Source organism: Cnephaeus nilssonii (assembly GCF_951640355.1).
Source record: "Cnephaeus nilssonii genome assembly, chromosome: 10".
NCBI lineage: Eukaryota > Metazoa > Chordata > Mammalia > Chiroptera > Vespertilionidae > Cnephaeus > Cnephaeus nilssonii.
Window position 1 is genome coordinate 74,395,411 of NC_137081.1, and position 24,780 is coordinate 74,420,190.

The window sequence follows — 24,780 nt, forward strand, 5'->3', positions numbered from 1 at the left end:
GACAGAGTGGACACCAGGTAGAGGGAAACTGCTTCTCATGAAGGACTTCGGCAGCTCTCAAGAAAAATGAACAAAGTTGCAAAAGATTTTAACAAACCTGAGGCTTTGGAATGATCAAGAATAGGGGATGAGTGAACACAAATGTGGGGCAGAGGAATCTCTTGAGAAGGAAAGACAATTTTTCTTAGACATGGTGACGGGGCAAAAACAAAAAAAGAAAAGCTGCCTCTTCTCCGAGCCCCTCAGCTCAATTAGCACAACATCGTGGCCGAAGAGCAGAGAGCTAGAGTTGGCAGCCAGACACAGAGGATGCAGATGGCAGAACACTCACCCCGAGGAGCCCTTTCAGGCTGCCGCTGACACGGGGTGCCGTCACCTGGGCTTTGGGATAATAATTACCATGTGGGGGAAAGGTAAAATGTTTTAGGAGTAGGTGCCTCTATGAAGTCACCTTATGTAGCCCTGAGAACAAATCACTCTGCATCCCTTAGTTCTGTGACATGACATTTCATACTTAACAAAAGGTGAAGCCACAGCCCCCCACCCCCGGAGCCATGCAAGAACAGCCCACCTGAATGTACTTAATCATGGGTGGGCTTGGGCTGCCTTCCACGTTCACGCTCAAGGAGACTTCTTGCTCATTGCAGTCTGGGGCTCCTGCCAACGTCCTAAGTCCAAAGTGATCAGACTGTGCCAGGAATGGTTTGGATTAGGCGAGAATAAATGTGAGTGTGGCTAGCTGAAAAGAGGAGGCCACAATTGGGTTAGCTGAATTAAGCCTAACTGTCGATGTACTTTCCTGAGTAAACACACATTCAGACAGAATGACAGCTAGCCTATTTCCATATCCTAACATGTTGCTAATACTTAATGAAGCAGTACTAAAATGTGCCAAAACTATCTCTCTATCGAAACCCTTTCACATCTGAAAGCCTTCTAAGGGAGAAATGTTCCTGTTAAAATGTGTCTGTATATCTTTGAAGGAAAAAGTACTCTTGAAAACATTTTTACCCTGCTATGAAAAATGAAGTGCTATGAAAAATAAAATGCATTTTACTCATCATTTCCAAAATTAGGCCACTTCTCTTTAGGGAGAAGACACACCTTTAAAATAGCAATGTTTTTAGAGATCACACATATTTAATTTGTATCTGCTCATTCTGTTGCAAGAATAAAAACTCTTTCAAAAATGTATTTAAATGGATAGCACGCATTTGTAAAAGTATAGGTAATGAATCTCAGCCTAAGATTTTTATTCAAACACACTGTGAAAACAAGATTTGCAACAGATAAACACAATATAATTTTCTGGAAGTCTCTTGCCTTCAATTGTGGGAAGAACTCATAAAGGGTAATGCAAGCCCAATGAAGCTTTAATGTCCCCATATTTAATTTTCTGTTAAACATAATTCCAAAAGAAAAAAGAAAGTATCACAAAATATATAGCACGAGTGCAGTTAAATCCACCCAACACATTACAGATGGCAACAAATTAAAATGCATTATGTATTTTATTATGCTCAGTAGTGTCAAGGCCATCAACCAACTGATCTGATAATCCATTAAACTATTTAGAAGAAGTTTTCCTCTTAGATGAGAGCTCTGGGTGAACTGCATGCTGCAGCAATTTAGCATCACAAATATATTTAGCAGAAAGCTACTCAAGTATTGCTGTCCTATCGGCACTTCTAGAGAAAGAGCTATCTTGTTGATAGGTTTTGGTGTCAAAGAAAGGCTGTTTAATGAGAGACTATAAATGTTGATTTCACTAACAGATTCAGAAACAGTATACACGTTATATTATACCAACATTTCCTTGCACATCACTGAGTTAAATTTCAATGGGATCCAAACACCAGGATTTTTCAGGCAAGTTTTTTTAAAATATATTTTTATGGAATTCAGAGAGGAAGGAAGAGGGAGAAATAGAAACATCAATGATGAGAGAGAATCATCGATCAGCTGCCTACTGGGGATCGAGCCCACAACCCAGGCATGTGCCCTCTTCTGGAATCGAATCTGGTACCCTTCAGTCCACAGGCTGACGCTCTATCCACTGAGCCAGACCAGCTAGGGCTCAGGCAAGTTTTGAAAGACTCTGGACAATAATATTTTGGAGGTTCTTATTTCTTTTCTCTAGATGAGTTGATGTTTTTGAGAATTCATATGAAAAATCACAGCATAAGAGACCAGAGTTCTTACATATTTTGTCTTTCTATGGAACTGTCTACCCACTAATCCAAAGAGAAGGCTTCTTTTCAAATAAAGCATCCAATGGATATAATTTGACAATCCACTAGGGGCTTGAATGCACTACAGAAGTAGAAAGACAGCCCTTGCCCTCAAAAAGACCTATGGAGAAACAAAGAAGGAGAATGAATAAGCACATGCAGGTATCTAACATTTACATAGGCATATGCATAATAGGCAGCCCATACACAAGACCCGTGGTCGGCAAACTGCGGCTCGCGAGCCACATGCAGCTCTTTGGCCCCTTGAGTGTGGCTCTTCCACAAAATACCACGGCCTGGGCGAGTCTATTTTGAAGAAGTGGCATTAGAAGAAGTTTAAGTTTAAAAAATGTGGCTCTCAAAAGAAATTTCAATCGTTGTACTGTTGATATTTGGCTCTGTTGACTAATGAGTTTGCCAACCACTGCACAAGACAAAGTTTAATATGTGTTTTTACAAACAGTATGCCAGGCTCAATCTGACATATACTGAATTTTCTACATGCACAGGTGCTAAGGATATGTGCCTCTTTTACTGGTTAATTCGGTTGCAATTTTCATACTCTTGTGGGTGAATGGATGATAGTATATTAATATGGTTCCAAAAATAGGAAAATAAATCTGAACCTAAAAACCAATTGGAAAGAAGACAAATGTCCTAAAGCCAGTTGTAAAATTGAACTTTACAAAAGAGCCTCAAGTGGGTATACCTCTAGACCATATTTCCAGCTTAGAAAAACAAATAGTGGCCTCTTCTACAGAAGCATCAGCATAAATAATAGAAGCTTAGAGATATTTCCTAAATAATGAAAATTCCTGACAACCCCATTTATTTTCAAGTGAATCAAGAAAATGTGGATAACTTCAAAAGAATTCTGTATATAACATCACATACACACAGAGGGTTCAAGCTTCCCACAAATATACTTATAGGCAGGTATGTGCTTGCTTTAGAAAAGTTTCTTTGAAACTTAGGATTTTTCACACTAGTATCTTCCCTTGCCATTCACAGACTTACAAGTGAGAGGGGTAGCTATTTCTTATTGCTGTTACCAATTAACTTCTGTTAAAACATAAGTATGGATTGGGGTGAAGTTTTTTTATTTGAGTTTAATTAAACCAAATACATGCTAGATATCTGAATCCTCTTTATATTAAAATATAGGCAATACTAAATTCAACTGTTGATCATTAATGTCAGGATTTATTTCTGAGCATCACAAAACACAATCATCTTTGGAATGCCATAATGTCTTTCTGGAACGTAAAAGAAACATTTCCTGCAGACAGGCACACATGAACTTAATTTTAATTCATGGAATTTATCTAAATTGTGGAACCTGGGGTTATCAGTTTGTACTACTTCGTAAGGTTACAGGTTTTATATGTAAATGAAATGTTTAGAACATGTTTCCTTTAAGTCACAGGAGCTTACAAGTACATTTATCTCATTCATACTTTCAAATTTGAGAGACACATTTCTACACATTTGCCTTTGTGTATTGAAAATACTGTCCTAAAGTCTGTGGTCAAATAAAGTCCTTTTATTCCTTTGATAATTTCCTAGTTCATAAAATAAACATATTAAAATAATATTTAATACCAGTGTTATAAGGACTTAGCTTTCATTGTTGCTTTTGAGAAAGATATAAGAATTACTATACATTATTTATAACTACAAATTCTTAATAGTGTTTCCATTTTAAATTCCCAGAAAAGCCTCTGGGAATGGTCAAATATTCTTCACAGAAAATATTCATTTGAAAGTCTTCCTTCTGACCATAAGCTTGTACTGAATTAAGGTGTATCTCCTCAGCTTATTTCTTCTCTGATTATCTCTCTCCTACTTTCATTAATCAAATCCCTTCATTAATCATCCCTTCACCAAACTACAGTACTTGGTCCTCTGCCTTATTTTCTCCAATAGGTTTATATTTGCTTTTTGGGAGGAAAACGTGGTCATTATTTTACCACATAACCTTAAAATACAAGATGCATCACACTGTGCCCTGTCTTAGAACTTAGCTGCTTTTATTGGAACGATAAGTTTTTATTTGTAATGAGTTATATGCCTTTTGTCAAAACTTAGAAAGAGTAGCTAGATATATTGGTCTTGAATTGACAAATGATATCTAAAGCCAAGTAGTACCAGACACACTATTAAAATTAATTAAGAATAGATGCATGGATTTCCCTTCCATTAGACAACCTGTACAGAAAGTCTAATCAAAATGGGGTTAAGATGACAGAAATTAATATACTAGAATTAGTAATACAAGCCCGCATAGCTATTCTGTTGAAGCAGTTCTGGAGTATAGAGACTCTACATGCCCACACAAGACACACTTCACCTCTTTAAGAATAAAGAACTTCTAACTCTCATCACCTTGTTCCCTGCCTATTCAACTAGATTTAAAAAATGTATGTCAGCCATAATCTAATAATCAGTATGCAATTGTGGGAGAAAATTTAGTTCTTTATTATAATTCTTACCTAAATTTAGACTCTGTTATATGGGTAAAGTCAACTGAAATACTCAAACCAACTGTGCTTAGGATGGCACTTTGGTTAGACATCTACATGGAAGGGTATTTAAGGTTCCATTTTATGAAAACAGCTTTGATTTTGGGGGAAACAGGTAGAGAAATAGCTCAGAAGAGACATGAAGAGCTGTGGAAACACTGGCAAGACTGAGAACAACAACAAAAAATCAGAAGGAAGAGTTAGGGAAAGGTAAAATAGAACACCATTTTTGCACTATATGATGAGACCAGTAATTATATTTATGGCCATATTAATTGACATTCTCCCAACATTAGTACATATGCGCAGGTGTATGTGTATTGTGTGTATCTATACACATCACTTTTATTATCACAAATAATCAAATTACATTTCAAGATTATTTAAAATCAATTGGATGTAATTTTTGTAAACACGATTACTGCTAATAATACCAAGTTGAACTCAACACTACCCAGGAGTGCCCAAGGCTTCTATGACTAATTGTATTATATTAATATCTGCTGCTAAACCCCTCTCTTCTGAACTTGTGATAAACTTTTATGAGCTGCTTCTAACAAGATAATGGCTTCAATTTCAATAGGAAATAATAACGAGGATGATTCTTTAGCTTTTTATTTGCTGCTTCATGCACTTTACCTGATTCTTGAGATCCAGTTTGGGACATGGGCGACCTCCATTGTAAGGTTTTTCTTTTAGCCATTTGGATCTCATTCTCACACCAATCCCACAAGATGAACTGCAAGATCCCCAGCTGGACCAGTCGCTTAACTTGCAATCAAATGGGCAGGGGATGGCACATTCTTCTTGAATATAACCTGAGAGAAAAAGATCCAAGAGAAGGGAGGAAAGTCTGATCAAAATGTACTGATCAAATTCACTTGCTGTTCTCTTATTAGAGCTCAGGTTGCTCAACAATACTGCCACAGGGACCTTATAGTTTTCTACTCAAATACACAGACAAAAGTTCTCAGAGACAGATACTTATGATTATATCTGCAACCCAAATTTGTACTTCATAGACAATTCTGGGATGGAAGGAGCAGGAAAAGTACACACTTAGAACTTTCTGATAAGAAGAAATGAGGCAGTTCAGGGCTAATGATACCATTTCCCTCACTGAGCACTGGGTCCCACCAATTCCTATAATTCTGTCTAGAGATAAGGGGCATAATAGAGTCAATCTGGATATTATTGAAAGAGCAAAGTAGAGGCATAGTGAAAGGGCATCTAATGAGATATTGGACTGGAATCAAGAGATATGGATTGAAATACAGATGCAGATGTTCTAGCTTTACTTGGTCTTGCTCTTGTCCTCAGCCCAGTTCTTGCTATCATCTTTCTCTAGATAATCTAATTATTTAATTGTAACCTCAAATGACCACTATCAAATATATATTTCTAAGTCTGATATCTCGAATGAGCTCTATACAACCTACTCATCCACTCAAGCTGGATGGCCAACTACCCCCAAATTCAACACGTCTAAAGCTGGGTCCATTGATTTCCTTCTAGACCATTCTATTATATTCCTCTTAATTAACTACAACATATCTAATTCTTATAGACTGATGGGCATGCCTACATAACCTTGGTTTTGGGCAGGACCCGTAAATGTGATAGGATGGTACTCCTGTGGTTAGGTTTTAGTGTGTAGCAAAAGGGGAAGGGAACTCACAGATAGAATTAACATGACAAATCAGTTGATTTTGAATTTACTAGAAGAGAGATTATCAGGGCGAATGGGCTGGATAATTGGGTGAAAAACCTTAAAAGAGTGATTGGGCCCTTTTTGTGGAGGAAGATTCTCCTGCTGGCCTTGAAAAAACAAACAGCTGTGCTATGAAATGCCTATGCATTGCCACATAGCAGGGGACTGAGAGCAGCCACTGGCTGTCAGTCAGCAAGAAAACAGGCCTCAGCTCTACAGGAGCGAGGAGATGAATTCTGCCAATAATTCCAAGGGAGCCTTCCCCAGTGAAGCATTTGCTGAGACCTAGGCCTTGGCCCACACCTTGCCTGTAACCTGGTGAGAAACGTAAGCAGAGAATCTGGAGAAGCCACATCCGTACTGCTGACCCTTGGGAGCTGAGCTAATGTTTTGAGCTAAGTCTGTGGGTAAGTTTTTGATGCAGCAACTGAAAGCTAACAGGTTATCCAAAATAAAAAACCTGAGTCATCTTAGGCCTTCCTCCATTATCTCACACATATATTAATAGGTGTAATGAGTTCTTATGTCAAAATGTCCCAAACACAACCCCTACTCAAATCCTTTTGTCAGTCCCTGGTTCAAGATCTTAGTTTCTGGTCTGGAATACTGCAATAGTCTCTGCACTAGACTCCCCTTTTCCCTAAGCATTCTCTTTTAATATTGGTCAGTCACTCTGAGGAAAAAGTTTCTCTTTTAAAGCTGTATCAACTATAATGAACAGTAAATTTAATAAATAATCTAAAAAAAAGATAAAAATACATGATTTATGCTACTCCTTTTAAACTCTTTGCTGACTCTCCATTGCCTTGAAAATAAGGTGCCAACTAGTTTGCAAAAACTATACAATTCTTTACAAGAGCCTCTAAACAAGGGATTTCATCTTGACTGTAAAATATATTCCTATTGCCCAGGACATACTACAGGCCAATTTGACCAGAGTCTCCGAGATGGATCTAGGCAGCGATAGTTTTCAAAGGTCCCCCGGGGAGTCTAATGTGCAGGCAAGGCTGAGAACTGCATCCCTAACTTGTTTTGCTCCTGACCTTCCCTCTCCTCTGTCTCAAAATCTGTCCACATAGACTACTTCATCTTCTTCATCAATATTGATGCCTTTCCTCATGCAAAACTACTCTTTCTCTAGCCAGTTTAGCCTTGCTGGCTCATTTTTATTTTTATTTATATTCACATGTTGAATGATTTTAATTAGAGAGCCTCTAATACACTGTTTTATATTTTTCCTCCTGATAAGACACAAACCCAGAGGATCTCTATGAAACTCAAGGTCATAAATTCAATGAGTATAAAATAGTTTTGAAATTCAACAGGACTAAGCAACAGTGACATTTATTTTTCAGGATAGTTATATTCATGCTAGAGTATACCCCAAAGGAAAGCCCTTAGTGAAAGCCATTAACAATTGCATATTCTCATGTCTACCGCATAATTGAAAAGATTAGTTTTACCCACATACTTGAGACTTACAATTTTTGGCAATAGAACATGATTACATGTGGCTACATACAAGGTTAACCTGCCAAATGAGAATTCAAATTCCTGACTATGGAAACTTCACTAATGTTTTAAAAATTCATTTCCATAAAATATATTACAGAATAGTTTCTCTGGCAAATTTCAAAAATATAAATCCAACTGATATAAAAGAAACTGTTTTTCTATCAAAAATATTTTACAGTCCTGGCCGGTGTGGCTCAGTTGATTGGAGCACTGAAGAGTCCTGTGTTTCATTCCAGGTCAGGACATGTACCCAAGTTGCAGGTTCAATCCCAGGTCAGGGTTCTGACCGCATGGGAGGCAACGAATCGACATTTCTCACATCAATGTTTCTCTCTCTCTCTCTCTCTCTCTCTCTCTCTCTCTCAAATCAATAAAAACATATCCTTGGGTGAGGATTTAAAAATATATATTTTATACTATAATTCATATGCAGAATATATTGATTGGACCATCATATTATTTAGCCTGGAGATGTTTCCATGTTCTAGTTTAGTTATCTGTATGCATATGAAGTTAGATATGAAGTATTTACTACATAATTATTGGTAGAGCATATACCCAACATTGTGATTTTGTAAACAATATACATTACAGATAGCAGGTACCCAAAAAGTATCTGTTGTTATTATGAATACAGATGAACTAAATAAGATCTGTGATTATTATCTCTATCTATGTTATAATATTTAATGACATACTCATTCAGGCTGAAACCCTGAGACCTGGAATGGCTTTTCAATCTACATTGCTAACCCCCAAATATTGTTCTTTAGGTTAGTGTAATGAACATAGGAAAAACACAGCTCAGTGTATAAGGCTGTCTTCTTAATGAAACTACTTCCCAGGATATTACCTACTGTAATTTTTTTCCCTCCATCATCTGAGGACTAACACATTTTTCTCTGTAGAAGAGCCTCTTTTGAAGGATTAGAAAAAAACATTGATGATATTCATAGCCTGAGGAAAAAACCTAGTTTAATTTACTTATATTTTCCTACAGTGTAAAGTAATGGCAAATACAGTGCATGTTCTATTCATTGGCACTTTACTAGAATAATGAGAACACAGGACCAAAAATAAGACAGGAAAAGACGAAGAAAGTGCTGATTGTCTCTTCCCCACTTCCAAGTGAAGATCTGGGAGAAATTTGTGAGTTAAAATAAAATGATGTTTTCATTTCTCCATATTTAAAAATTTACTGTTTTAATTTATACATTTTAATACTACTATTTATCTAGTAATGAATGTACCATACTAAAAAGTACCTGATGACTTACATCAAAGTACTTTAAAGTATATATTTGTTTAGAAGAGGTAAGGAATATGGGGGCGGAAGTTTTTGACATGGTTGCAAGAAAGACAATTTGAGAAATTAGATCAATACTTTGCCATTGTATTCAAGGGAAGACTGGTAGTATTGGACATTTATTTAAAATATCCGTCCATTAGTGTATGGAAATATAGGTCAACCTCAGTAAGGTTGTCAGTTTGCTTTGGCGAATTTACATTTTCGCCTGAGAATATTGCCCATGAATACTAGTTACCTTCTTTCAAAGATGATTCCAACCCTGTGTAGGCCTCTGTAAAGCCCAAGAGGAGAGAGTTGGAAAGTACCTACATTCCCATTATTTCTTCTTTTTTAAAATTTGAGTTATTAAAATAAATATTTTGAAATCCCATTTGCGAGTAGAAAAAATAGTCTTTACTGCATATTTAAAACCTCATCAGCATAGACGCTCCAATGTTAACATTATAAAGTGATGGTTATGGTACTGTACATAACAAATTATCTTATTTGGACCCAAAATCAGATACATGAAATACTGCTGATTTAGAAGTTATATAAAATTCAAATAATTATATTGACAAAAAATGTTTGCCTAGATTCCTTGAAACTCAAATATATTCCTCAGAATAATTATTTAAGTTGTATTCCATTTACCAGAAAAAAATCATTTAAGTGTAAAGCACTTTTTAACAATAAAGCATGTGAACTTTATTTTAAATGTAGGTTCAAGGTCATCTGGGCCAAAAGCTTTATTTTCTAGAATGGGCAGAAATAGAGAAATAGAAAGAGAAATGGAACCCAGACTTGACTGTGATACTCAGCTCACTATCAAGTAAAAAAAACAAAACAGCATTATGGCCCAGAATGTTCTCTTTAGTGCTGGAGTGACAAGGTAGAAAATCAACACCTACTCGTAAAGAAACTCATATTTTGGAGGATATCAGGCTTTTGACAAAAATGTTTTAATTGATTTTAGAGAGGGAGGGAGAGGAAGAGAAACACGCCCCCTACTGGGGATTGAGCCCACAACCTGGCATGTGCCCTGACAGGGAATCGAACTGGCAACCTCTTGGTTGGGAGAATGACTCCCAACCAAATGAGCCCAACCAGACAGGGCGAAAAGATCAGTCTTATTAATGAGAAGGGAAATAAAAGGTACATAATCAACTACTTAAATTATATGATACAAATAATATATGCAAATTATATGACAGTTTGAGGTAATATAAATGGATCCTGGTTTCAATTCCTGTGAGAATATTTATTGGGTTAATTTGTGGCAGAAACAGGTTTTTGACTAATTGTTTGATCTGGTTCACTTGCTATAACTAAATGGATCAGTATAAATTTAATCAGCCAACCAAATAATATGACAAATGGATGTTTTAAATTGAATTGTCCAGGCAAATTCATCATGATGGCCATCTCCCATTGTTCACATAGACAGAGTTTCAGCATTAACAACCTTGTGCCAGGTTCTCCGGCAGACAAGAAAGATGTTTTTCTCTTAGAAGATATTGAGGATATTAGGGATAAATGGAACATCAGACGCAGAACAACCTGAACTATTCCATCAGGACTGTGTGTGCTAAGTGGTTTCTATCAGTGCAAATAAGCACTGTTAAAATTGAAGAAGTAACTGAATGATTTAATCATATAATAAACTCAGCATTTGAAACATTACAAAGGTATACAGATTGTTGATACAAGCCGATATTACCAAGGAATTCTTGGAACTGTGTCTGTAAGAGCCTGTGTTCCTGGCCCTGTGAAAAATCTTAAATTGTACCAAACATTCATCTACATTACCATAAAGTTCCAATAGCTGATCTCAGAGCATGCCTTGTATTTGTTAGAGCATGCCAAATATTTCAGGGTTTGATCCTCAAGATGTAGTGTAATTGCACTTCCCAGCTTCTTGAAGTGAGGGGGGATCTTAATTTGCTTTAGCCAATGACATGTGAGCAGAAGTGAGCATGTGACTTCTAGGTGAAAGCTTTAAGAGCCCTAGTGTAATTTGCCACACTATTTCTTTCCCTATGCCCACCAACTGGAAATGTTCCAGATAGTAGCTGCTCCACCAGGCAAGGTCCTGGACTTAAACAGAGTGCCCCAGGCAACCCAATTTTGATAAAAGATGGACATAGACGGTGAGTTATCTTAGTGGCATTGATCCACTAAGAGTCTGACAATGTCTGTTACATTCTGTACTACACCATAAACCATTGCACAGTTCATGCATCAGCCTTGGCATAGTAATCTATACCTTCAGCAAATGAAATAAAAAGCCCCATGAAATAAATATTTAGAATATTTTGAGAGTCTATATATAATGCTCTGAAAAAATAAGATTAAGCTGTGTCAGCACTTAGCACAGTCTGAACAGAGACACCATCAAATTAGAATGTGACTTTGCAAAAGCTGAACCAAATGGATATATATTTCAGGAAAATTTATTATTTAAAAAGGAGTGGTAATATGGATTATAAATCAAGGTCTAACCTTATGTGATCTGGAATGGAAATTTAAATCTTAATAATTCAGTTTCCTTATGTAAAAATAAAAATGTAATAATACCCACCTTTTAAAAAAACCTCCTTTCATTCTGTAAGAATAAAATGTAATAAGTAGAAGTTTGTGGAAAATTTCAAATATAAATCAGATACTAATATTTTGCCACTACTAAAAACTAATAGCAGGATAAAAATGTTTTTTTCTTAACCTGTTTTTAGTGCTAGTGATTGATAGAGAATATAATTCTGTGGAGATGCTTTAGCAAAAAAAGCTATAGGGTAATAATGATCGAATTTGGGTGCCAATTTACATTCCAGATCATTTCCAGGCAAATTAAAGCCTAAGATAACATTGAGAAGATGAGAGATTCTGTATTGGATCAGTAAAGCAATTGTTGTTTGAGCCCATCTCTGTCCTTCCAAGTCTGCTGCCAACAGCCAAGGCCAGACACTCATTATCCCTCACCTGGCTCATGTTCATGGCCACTACACTGGACTCCGAAGCCCCCAATCTGTTCTAACCCATTCCATGTCTGATCGACTGCTGTACTAATGTCCCAAAAAAGCAACTCCAATATATCATAGTTTAACTCAAAGTAAATAACCTCTAAAGCACAGCAAAATTAAAAAAAAAAAAAAAGACATGCAGATGGCAATCTAGGCAGGAGAGATATCACACATTAAATTAAGATGGGAGTGAACCCAAAATCTCCAAAAATAAAGAGAGAAATTCTCTGTATAAGAATTTGAGGCTGAAAGAAGTATAAAACTGGGTAAGTCAAGTGGTGTCCCTGATATTAATTCAGGTGGGCTCATGAATGTAAGAAAAGATAGCGTAAGAACAAGTCGCCTTCTTAATAGATAACTGAAAAATTTAGAAGTTAAATTAAAATGACTAATAGCTAGGCTTTAGACTTAAAGACCACTAAATATAATATTTTGTACATAAATATATACATATATGATGTACATATACATATACACATTTTCCTATATTGCATTTTCATATATATTGTTAAAGAAAATATTGAGCCCTAGCCAGTTTGGCTCAGTGGATAGAGCATCAGCCTGCGGACTGAAAAGTCCTGGGTTCGATTCCAGTCTAGGGCATGTTCCTTGGTTGCGGGCACATCCCCGGTAGGGGGTGTGCAGGAGGCAGCTGATCGATGTTTCTCTCTCATTGATGTTTCTAACTCTCTGTCCCTCTCCCTTCCTCTCTGTAAGAAAATCAATAAAATATATTAAAAAAAGAAAATATTGAATCATGATTGACTCTCACTGATAATTAGCTTTCACATGTACACACAGCTAATATACTGTCTAAATGGGAATTACTATCTTCAGAATGACCAGTGAACCAGCTCTTTAAATAGCAACTTCATTTTCCAACTGTTGAGACAGGTTTAATTAACTAATTCTAACAATGAATAATGGCCAGTTTGTGAGTAGATAGATGCTTCTAAATATCCAGGGAATTTAGAAAAATATAAGCTTAGAATAAAAGGGTCTTTGTCCTTTTTCCTTCATCTGGGAGGCCCTAAAGGAAGCTCTGATTGAATCCAGACATTATATTGGGCCAGCACATAGGATTTATTTATTGTCTGCCTCCTTATTTATTTTCTTGTTTATTTACAAAGGGTGGGGCAAATAAAGGTTTACAGTTGTTCATATGGAAAATAATGCAATAATTAATAACACAAGAATAAACTGTTTCCAATACTTACAACTGTAAGCCTACTTTGCCCCACTCTGTACATTTATTCTGAGTACAAGAGTTCAATATTGAGGAATTTCCGATGAAAATAAAGATTTCTGGCTTCTCTTGAATATGTTGAGGATCTGGGGACATCTGGGTCCTTATTCCAGCATGGCACCAACTGTGCAGCAGGGTCTCTTCAGATGAAATTTCCCTTTGGCATCCTCTGCTGCCCCTTAGAGTGATAATCTAAATTTCTAAAGTAAGGATTTCTCCCCCAACGAAAGCAATGCAAAAACATAACTCATAATTCCAGTATAGAAGCAGATGAGGAAGTGCTGCTTGTATTGTAGGAAAAGGCAGAAGATACAGAGACCCAGCAGTCAGGGCTCACAATGCTCATCACACGGACACATCTACGGGAAGTCTGGAAACCTCGTTTGGAAGACACCCATGCAAGAGAGAATTTCTAATCATTAAGCTTCATTAGGTGGATTTAATTCTACTTTCATCCATACCCTGCATATTAGTAACACCAGCACATAAAGATAATTCCTGAAGGTGGCAACAAGAGGCATGAAAAATACCTAGAGCGCATGACTATCTAGAACAAGGTTGATGAAGGCAGCCGGCATTCAGAGCCAACCTCCACCATGAAATGATTTGATTGCATGAAACACACTTCAGGGATGAAACTCCATTTTTATTCGCTGGAATATTGGGTCATCCCAACAATGATTTGTATTCATGAACAATAACACAAGCTGTTATTATAAATTCTAAATTATGGATTACAGGATGAAGAAAATTTACCTCCAAAAGTTGCTTTAACCAAAGAACTGCATCTTTCACTGGGCTAATACAGAAATCAATGTGCTGGAATGAATTCACAGTACATTAACTCCTTGCAAGTTACAGTAAAAACTTCTGAAATATCGCTAAGGTGTAAAATTAAATATGACTCCCAGCTTAGATTTATACTGCATGCTGGTAATGGTGAATTTGTTTCACTTACCAATAAATTTATTTCCCAATGGATTGCACACCAGCTAATCCAAAGACTTACATTTAGGCTTCTCTTGCCTTCTATAGCCAAACAAATATCTTATGGTTTTATTTATGGATATTTAATGATATACCTGCTAAAGGAATAAAAAATTCAGGAAGGGTGAGACACTTATTTTCTTCTAAGAAAATTGGAAGTCGGCAATCTCTTAATTACAGTCATCGTGTCCAGGAGTCATGGATATGAATACTTTCAATTCACAGAGAGAGAATCTTTCAACCACTAAAAAAGTTTCAAGAGCAACCAGAAATCTCCCTTGAAAAAAGAGTTTATTAGTTTCCTAGGGCTGTGGTAACAAATTGTCAGAAACTTGGTGACTTCAAATGACAAAAATGTATCCTCCCATAGTTCTGGAGGCCAGAAGTCTGGAATGAAGGTGTTAGTAGGGCTGCACTCCCTCCAAGTCTGTGGGTGAAAACCCTTCCTTACCCTCCCAGTTTCTGGTGGCTCTTGGCATTCCTTGTCATGTGGCAGCATAATTCCAATTCTGTCTTTTCTTTATATGTGCCTCAGATATGTCAAATATCCCTCACCTTCCAATTATAAACATGCCCATCATTAGATTTAGAGCCCACTGTAGATCCAGGATGATCTCAAATCAAGTTCCTTAACTTTGTTACACCTGCAAAGTTTCTATTTGAAAATAAGGTCACATTCACAGGTACCAGGGGGGTTGGGACTTAAACATATCTTGTGGGGGAACTTAATTCAACTCACTAAAAAGTGAAATAAAAACTATAAGGAAGACAATATAACACATGGATAGAATCTGGCCTTTGATATCAAGCCAACCTAGGTCTCTAACTCACAACTGGAGGCCTGATGCATGAAATTCATGCAAGGGGCTCGGCCCTCACAGTCCGGGCTTGCCTCAGCCCTCACAGTCCCGTCTTCATCTGGAAGGTCATCCAGAATGCAGTCCTGTCTGGAAGGTCGTCGGCCATCTGGTCTAATTAGCATATTACACTTTTATTATTATAGATAGCTGCTTGAATCCCCTAAATTTCAATTTTTATTATCTACAAGAAAGATTGGCACATTGTGGCCTGAAGGTCAAATCCAGCCATTGCCTGTTTATTTTATTTTTTTGTTTGTTTTTGTTTTTGGAAATACAGTTTTGTTGGAACAGAACCACACCCAATGTTTTAAGCATGGTCTATGGTGGCTTTTGAACAGCAAGAGCAATGGTGACTAAAGGTGATAAAGACAGTATGGCCCACAAAGTTTAAAATATTTACTATGTGGACCTTTATAGAAGACATCTGCAAACTCTGATTTATAAAATGGGGATGATAATAGTACCCACAGCGTAAGATTATTATGAGGATCAAATGAGAGCACTAAGCAGGGCTGACCACATGGCAAGCACTCAGTAAGTTGTTTCCATTAAAGAGGCATGGTGCCATGGTGGATAATAGCATGTACTTAGAAATAAGGAAGACCTAAGTTCAAAGTCAACCAGAACACTTGTTACTAGTGGTATTAGTTTGTGTCTGTCATTAAACATTTTCAAGCCTTGATATTTCTGTCTGCAAAATGGAGGTAATTAGTACACCTATGCCAAAGAATTTTTCTGTAGACTAGATGGTCTGAAACAAGGAGTTAGCCATTGCCATTACTATTATTATTCTCCAAAATCATGGGTATAAAAGAAAAGGTATAACATCATCTACAGTGTATGAGATGGGGAAGAGAGGTAGAAAGACAGTCACAGATATAGAAATCCCATAGTGGAGGAGATCCAACATCTTGAGTCTTTTTAAAAATGATGTTTTATTCTCAAGGTCAAAACTTGTGTGGCATGCAAGGATGGGTGGAGCACTCCTGTGAACTTTTGTCTATTTGTTGATCAAACACACAGAGCATATAATGATAAGCTTTTGGTATGTAGAAATTAATAATTCCATGCTAATTAGAGCAGGCATATATAAAATAATGAACAAATGAAGCTTGACGGCCACTAAAGATGTGAATTAGGTCAAAAGACCTTAACAACTCCACTTATGTTAAAATTATTATGACCCCCACACTCCTAACCAATTATGTTCCTCCTTCCATTTTCTCTATCCTGATCCTATTTTAAAGTCCAACTTCTTTGGCTTACAGGGACGTCCATATCTATCCATTGCATAAGGGCACATGGAGTTCTGTAACTTCACAATGCTCAACATGGGGTAACAATTTCACAAAGTCAAGATATAATTCAGGAAGCATTGAAGATAGTTCCTTTGTTTTATTTTATGCTCTACAGCCATCTAAACTTTGAAGGGATCTCATTACAATCATCATCAGTTTAGGAAATTGAGGCTATACCTGTGTATATTTTGAAATATAGCTTTGATCCAAGAAAGTAATGAATTATTCCATCTGAACTTAAAATGTACTGCACTCATTCTTTCTATGTCCTAAATTTTGATGAATTGAAAAACAGATGAGATAAAAATCTTCAAGTCTTGTCATTCCAGAGAACTGAGATAGTGCCAACTAACCTATTTTAGGATACACATTTCTTTTTCAGATGTTGGAAATGATCAGGTGAAATAAATTTACACTTAGATTATTCAAAATTCAGGGACCCAATATACAGACCACAAATTCAAACCTTTGGCTCTGGCCTGGATTCCACATGGAGACTCAAAATCTGAGGGCTTGTCAACACTACAGTTCTGTATACAGATATATAGAAATGAAAAGCAAAAAAAAGGAAAGTGTTGGAAGAAAACATTCTCAGTATTTAAAGGCTACCAATTGCTAATATCTTGGCATACTTCTCCTTTTTGGTTAATGGTTTTGTATTTAGTGTTGTTGTTGCTTGTTAAATTATATTATCTTACTAGCTACCTAGTGATCACACTGCAGTACAAGATGCCAATATTGGACTAATTATACAGCATTCTTAGTTGACTGGTTAAGACTAGAATGAAGCCTGGATAGTTTATCACTATTGGGAAGAAAATATAAAATGCTGAATATGTGTAAAAGGTGAAATGCTGTAAGTATTTTGGGGAAAAGAACAAATTAATCTACATAAAGAAGAACAGAGGCCATTAATATATTGAGAGACACACTCTAGAACCAAATTACATGGGTGAGGAAACAAATGATGGCATTCCCTAGTTGAGAAAGCTTATGCAAGTTCCTTAACTTCTCTGTTTCTTATCTATAACATAAGGATGAAAATAATATATGACTAATCCTGTTGATAGCAGAATAAAATGAGTTACTAGAGAGAGAGCACTTAGAGAAAGGTATTACATATTTATAAATGCTCAATGAATGTTGGCCATCATAATTTTTTTCTTTATTGATTAAGGTATTACATATGTGTCCTTGTCCCCCCAGTGTCCCCCTCCCACTCATGCCCTTGAGACATAAAACATAATGACACAGAAAACTATTATTATGACCTTCCAGATAACTGTTGTAATTTTTCTCCTGTTCAAAGCCCTGCAATGGTGAAACAGCAATGAGAAAAATGGTATATTTAATATCTCCAGTATGGTAATTCATTGTTCCAACACTTTGAATCATCTCAAGAATTTGACAAAATTTTAAACATTTTAGTTTATTCCAATATGATGCCATATCAAGATTGAACTGTTGGGCCTGGCATTCTATTCCTATTAAACAGATGTCATAAAATATCATAAGCAAAATCCCCAGCAGAGCACCTAATACGTAGTATATATTTAAAAAGCCAACATACTGCCCCCCACCTTCCCTAATCATGATTCCACTTATCCAAGGAAAAACCCCGGAGGGCTAGGCCTAGCCAGAAGTGATAGAACTGATTGCTACTCACACTGATAATATAAGTGGGAAGGAATAAAACTGATGAGAAATCTGAAAAGTAGCTGCTGGGACTTAATTGTCTTAGATATGAGGTTAAGGGTTTTTTGTTGTTTGTTTTTTACCTAAAAAGACACTTTTGAGAAAGAAGGGGATAGAAAGTAAAGTGTTTGCAGTATAGACAGTAATGAAGAATGTGATTAAGTATTTTAGGCTATGAATTATAATAGACCTATAGGCAAAAATGAAGTTCTAATAGGAGAAACAAGAAAAAACGTGTTTACTAGTAAGTCAAACGTGAGGAGTGGGAGAAAAATGGACAGGAAAAAAATATAAAAATATATAAAATTGAGAACAAGACTAGAATCAAGAGTAGTAGAAGCCTGAGTCCTTGAAAGGAGAAAGTAATAGAATAGGAGTTGAAGAATAATAATTGTAACCACTGTTATCTGTAGCTCAACATACAGAATAAGGAAAATAAACACAGTAAAGCAAAGACAGGTCAAATCAGTGTAGGAAATATATTCTGCAGCTGCATCCCCACATCACCCTGTCTGCCTACTAAACAGCATCGCTACCTGAAAGGAACTATCAGCTGTTAAAGGACTCATCCTTTTTGGGTGTTTTGTAACTTGGCCTGGGTTGCAAGCCCATTGCCTTTGCCCCGAGGGCTAGGCCTAGCCAGAAATGATAGAACTATAGCAGGTTATCGCAACGGCTATGGCAGTGACTAATTCTGACCAAAAAAGTCCATGGACATATTATTAAAAAGCTTGTGAATCTATAATAATAAAAGCATAATATGCTAATTAGACCGGACAGCCAAAAGACCTTCCGGACAAAACCGGGGCTGCGAGGGCCAAGGCAAACCACCACGGCTGCGAGGTTGGAGCCCCTTGCACGAATTTCGTGCATCGGGCCTCTAGTATTTTAATAAAGAAGAAGTGGGCAATGGGCATCAAAATGGGTCACTGAGATCAATTCCAGAGAAAGTGATATAGTTTATTTTCATGCATTTACTAGACTGGTAGAGAAGAAGAGGATATTATAGGTAGAAAGTACTTTGACAAAACTCTCTCCTCATACTCTTGTAAACAATTATAGGGAGCTAGATGGATATTTGTAGTTACAAACAAAGTTGATTAATGGATCATCATGTCTTCCTGTGGCTGAACGCTGAGGGGTGAATGCTCAGTCCTTTTCATTCAACATTTTGATTAAGAACTTAAATAACGACACAGATGGCATGCTCATCAAATTTGGGGATGATGTGAAGCTAAGAGTTATCGCTAATATGTTGGATGTCAGAATCAAGATTTAGAGTGGTTAAAAAGCTAGAATAATGAGCTGTAACTCATTATATGAAAGGTAAGACAGAGAAAAGCACAGTTCTACAAGACTGTGCCCAAAAGGTGACTGAACATCTATACTCAGAATGGGAGATGCAAAATTTTATACAAGTTCCTAAAAAACAGATTTCAGGATTTTTTTTTTTTTACTGCAAACTGAAAAATGCATTAATATTTACTATACAAAATGAATTATGCATTTTGTTTAATGTAAATCTCATATACCAAGAAGTATTTGAGATGGCTTACAAAACAAAACCTACACAAAAGTACTATCGCCCAAAGAAAGTAGGTGAATAGAATTCTGGGAATATTATACTCATATTCATTCAAGAGACCTTACGTAAGTCTCTACTCTGGCTGAAAGTGTGTCCCTTCTCAATTGTACACCTACCCAGCCTTCATTTTTTAGATCCCTAGAGTGGCCTCCCCTGACTCCCCAATTTGAGTGATCACACCTTGCTATTCTTTCACAGTACCTAATCCTTTTCATCATAGCACTTAGGAAAATGATATAATATTATCTATTCTCTGTATATATTTCTTTAATATCTCTCTCAACTTCCACACTAACTCCAAGCTCCATGAAGGCAAGGATCACATCCGTTTTGTCTGTCACTATATGACCAAGGCATGCCATAGTGTTGGCACATAGGTGTTTAATTATATGCTCTGAATTGATGAATAAATGAGCTAATAATTGATGCTAATAATTTGGAAAGGGAGGAAACCCTACAAAGAGATGTGGTCTAACAGAAACCATGCTCTGCATGAAAGTCTGGCTCCATTTCTGTGAGAAGGTACAACTGGTCTGATGGAGAAGTTTGGAAAAATGCTCTTTGAATAATTGAAGAAACTGCTTTGCTTTAGGGCTTAAAAGATAAGTAGAAAAGTTCACCTTTTAGAGAAAAAGACATCAGACGGAGAGAAGAACACAGGCAAAGGAATGGAGTCATACAAGAACAGAAGGTGCATGGGGAACAGCGGGAGGAAGCGCAGGGTGGCTGCAGCATATGAGACATGAAATGTGTGGCTGAAAGTGACATTGGGACATCATGTTCCTTTTGCTGTCATTTAAGTGCTCTCTGCCAAATGGAAACATAGTGGAGAAAGGAGAGCACACTAAGGAAGGGGCTAGAAACTGCATATGAGTCAGACTACAAAACACTCTGTATATTTAGCCTGGAAAATGAAACATTTAGACAATTTCAGAGTTTTTAAATCCTCTTATGCAAACAATATTTTAGATTTGTTTTTCATTTGTACATATATATGAAGCCACTTCATCACGGAGCCAGAGCTGCCATGCCAGAGGAACAGCCTTGCACATCTTATACCACAAACCACTAAAATGTTTAAAAAAAAAAAAAAGGCAAAGTGACCTTTGAACTAGGTCTAAAGCAACCTCATTAAACTATTGCAAGGATAACAAGAAAGCAGATATTATGACAACGGGACTGACAACAACCAAACTACAAATTAAAAACTGTTTAGAATTAGTGTCACTATGTTAGCTTATCTAGAAATACCCCTTGCGTTTGTCTTCTAATCAGAACACTATTTGGGCTTCTGTCTGAATCAGTGCTTCCTGAATAGCTTTTTTTTTTTGTGTGTGTGTGGGGGGGGGGGGTGGGGGGAGAGGAATCTCAAATATATGCTTATTGCCTCTTACTTTGGCCTTTTATTTTTAAGTTAACAAATTAAATAAAGTTAATTTGGCACCAATGGATGAATAAAGCTACGTTTAGACTTAAAGATCGCTCCAGGTTTAGAGCTGTCCAACTGACTTGTAGCGATGAGCTCTTAATCAGTGAGGAGGCTGTAAGCACACGGTGGATGATGCTCCTACCACCATCTCAAATAGAAATATTGCTTGATGTTTTGAGGTCATAGTTTCCAATTGTCAACAGTATTCATACCACCTACCTTGCCACCTAGAAGCTATTCCAAATCTCTAGTTATAAAAACTTATTTCTTCTGACTTCAAATATTTCCAATTGTGGTTGTGTTTTTTTTTTTACATCTCTAACGATGGTTCTGCTCAGTCCACTCTTAAGCTGTACCTTACCTTGTCAGTGTCACCAGCCATCACTGGCCCAGCTTTCAATGATTCCTGACTCCAGCCTGTCTCTCCTCCACTAATCAGTGTTATCTGCCTTGAATACTCGATTCTATTTAGCATATGAGTTCCTACATGAGTTCGCTCCAACTGAAATTTCTAACCTTGTCTTCTATCACCCACCTATACCTCGGTCACACAGTACTAGTTATATTTACCAAGAGACCATGCACCTTTTCCTTCTTCAAGAGTCAGATCAAAATCCTCACTCTTCTGAGACATTCGTGCTGAGATCATCCCTGAATTAGTTCATCACTGTGTTCCCAGAATACTTCATATTTATCTTCTGGTATGTTCCACATTTCATTAAGTTTACATATTTACAAGACTATTCCTAACATAAGACATTCTCAAAAAAAATTCCTCCAAGTAAATCAAAATCTCTAGTGTCAATATTTTAGAAGTGTCTGTGAATGTGTGTATGTATACACACATATGCAAGAAAACACATACATACATGTGTAAACATACATAGAAATGTTAACCTATTTTGCACTAATTATTCTTTTGAATTATAATTACTTTATTAGATCTCAGATTTTTAATTTTTTAAACTTTTGAGATATAATTCACATACATATATTTAAAGTGCACAATTTAATGCTTTTTAGTATATTTATAGAGTGGGACAACCAATTTTAGATCAATTTTAGAACATTTACATAACTGCCCAAAGAAACCACATATCTATTAGTAGTCTTCTATGGACAGCACTGTGTCCTTCCCAAATTCAGATGTTGAAACCCTAACCCCTATGTGACGGTGTTTGGAGACAGTGCCTTTGAGAGGTGATTAGGTTTAAATGAGGTAGGGAGCTGGGGACCTCATGCTGAGATAAGTGCCTTTTATAAGAACAGCTACCAGAGAGCTTGCTCACTCTGCAATGTGAGGATACTGCAAGAATGTGGCCATCTGCAAGGCAGGAAGGGAGAGGAGCTCTCATCAGGACCAAACGATGATGGCATCCTGATATCAGACTTCTAGACTCTAGAACTGTGAGAAATACGTGTATTTTTTAAGCCACCCACTCGGATATTTTGTATGACATTCTGAACTGACTGATACAGAATCTCTCCCTGCACCCCTACCCCCTCTCTCCCTCTCAGGCCCAGACAAACACTAATCTATTTTCTATCTCTATAATTTTGACTGTTGTAGACATTTCATATAAACAGTATTATATAGTATGTGGTCATTTGGGACTGACTTCTTTCACTTATTGTAATGATGTTAGGATTCATTTATGTTGTAGTAGGTATCAATAAGTCACTCTTGTAATTACCCAGTAATTTTCATTTTATGATATGCTGCGTTTTATCCATTTATGATAAAAATATGAGGTGTTTCCACTTTTCAGCTCCCATGACTAATGCTGCGAAATATTTGTGTATGTTTTATGTGAACGTGTTTGTTATTTCTCTTGGGTATATATATAATTTCTGTTGGGTCATATAGTAACCACGTATTTATCTTTTGAAGGAACTGTCAGTTTTCCAAAGCAACTACAACATTTCACATGCCCACAAGCCATGTATACGGTTCCAATTTCTTCACATCCTCATTGACATTTTTAGTCTTTTTTATTGTAGCCATTCCAGTGGGTGCAAAGATATGTCTCATTATGGTTTGATCTGAATTTTCCTAATGATTAATGATGTTGAACATCTTTTCATGTGCTTATTAGCTATTTGTATATCTTCTTTGGAGACAGATATATTTAAATCCTTTGATCTTGTTTCAACCAGGTTGTCTTTTTATTGTTGACTTATAAAACTTCTTTATATATCTTGATACAAGTATCTTATCATATATATATATATATATATATATATATATATATATATATATCACCTAAAACTATTTTCCCTTTTGTAAGTTGTCTCTGTACATTCTTGATAATGCCCTTTGAAATGTGTTAAAATTTTGATGAAGTGTACTTTTAGTATCTACACTAATAAAGGAGAAAGATACAAATAGACCATACCTTCACGACACCCACCAGCCAATCAGGAGTGAGTATGCAAATTAACCCAAAGATGGTGGGGTAATTTGCATATGCAGGCACCGAAAGGCCGGGGGCAGGGCGGGATGCAGGTGTTCCGCACCACCTCAGCTGCTCAGGGCCTCTGGGCAGTGTGGGAAGGTGGGGCAGGAGCGGAAAGAGGCGGCTCCAGGGCCAGAGTGGAAAGGCGGTGCTGGCAGGCAGGGAAAGGAAGGCCCATTCTTGCATGAATCTTTGTGCATCAGGCTTCTAGTTGTATATAAAATGACTTTACCTAGCCAAAGTCACAAACATTTACAGCTTTTTTCTTTTAAGAGTCTTATAGTTTGAGCTATTACATTTAGGTTTATCATCCATTTCGTGTTAATTTTTGTATATTGTGTAATCAAGGAGTCAAGGTTCATTTGTGTGTGGATCTTCAGTTGTTCCAATCCAATTTATTGAAGAAACTATTATTTCCCCATTGAAGAGTCTTGGCACACTTCTGTAAAATCAGTTGAGCATAACTGGATTTCTAAGTCTGTTTCATTTATCTATACATCTATCCATATGTCAGGACTCCAGTGTCTTGATAACTGTAGCTTTGTGTAGTAAGTTTTAAAATTGGAAAGAGTGAGCCCTCCAAGTTTTTTCATTACTTTCAAGATTATTTAATTATCCTTGGTGCCTTGCATGTCCATGTGAATTTTAGGATTACTCTGTCAATTTCTATTAAAAAAGTCAGCTGAGATTTTTTAATAGGGATTGGGTTGAATCTATAGATTTGAAGAGTGTTGACATTTTAACATTATTAAGTCTTCTGGTCCATAAACATAGTACATCTTTCCATTCACTTTGGTCTTCTTTAATTTTTTCAAGTGTTTTAAATTTTTTAGAGCATATATTGTTTTGCTTCTTAAGTATTTTGTTCTCTTTTTTGTTATTATCAATGAAATTGTTTTAACTTTATTTTCAGATTGTTCACTCACTTGTTATATTG

The 24,780-nt window shown here is 36.5% G+C and overlaps 1 protein-coding gene across 1 annotated transcript in view; it reads right to left on the reverse strand.

Moving 5' to 3' along the window:
- Nucleotides 1-24,780, reverse strand: part of THSD7B (thrombospondin type 1 domain containing 7B) — a gene marked incomplete at its 5' end in the record, with an annotated part of 754,786 nt that overhangs the window by 224,137 nt on the left and 505,869 nt on the right. The window contains one exon of the mRNA XM_079782710.1: nucleotides 5,393-5,571. Within this exon, the coding sequence (XP_079638836.1) occupies nucleotides 5,393-5,571 (179 nt within the window). The remainder of the gene's footprint in view (nucleotides 1-5,392; nucleotides 5,572-24,780) is intronic.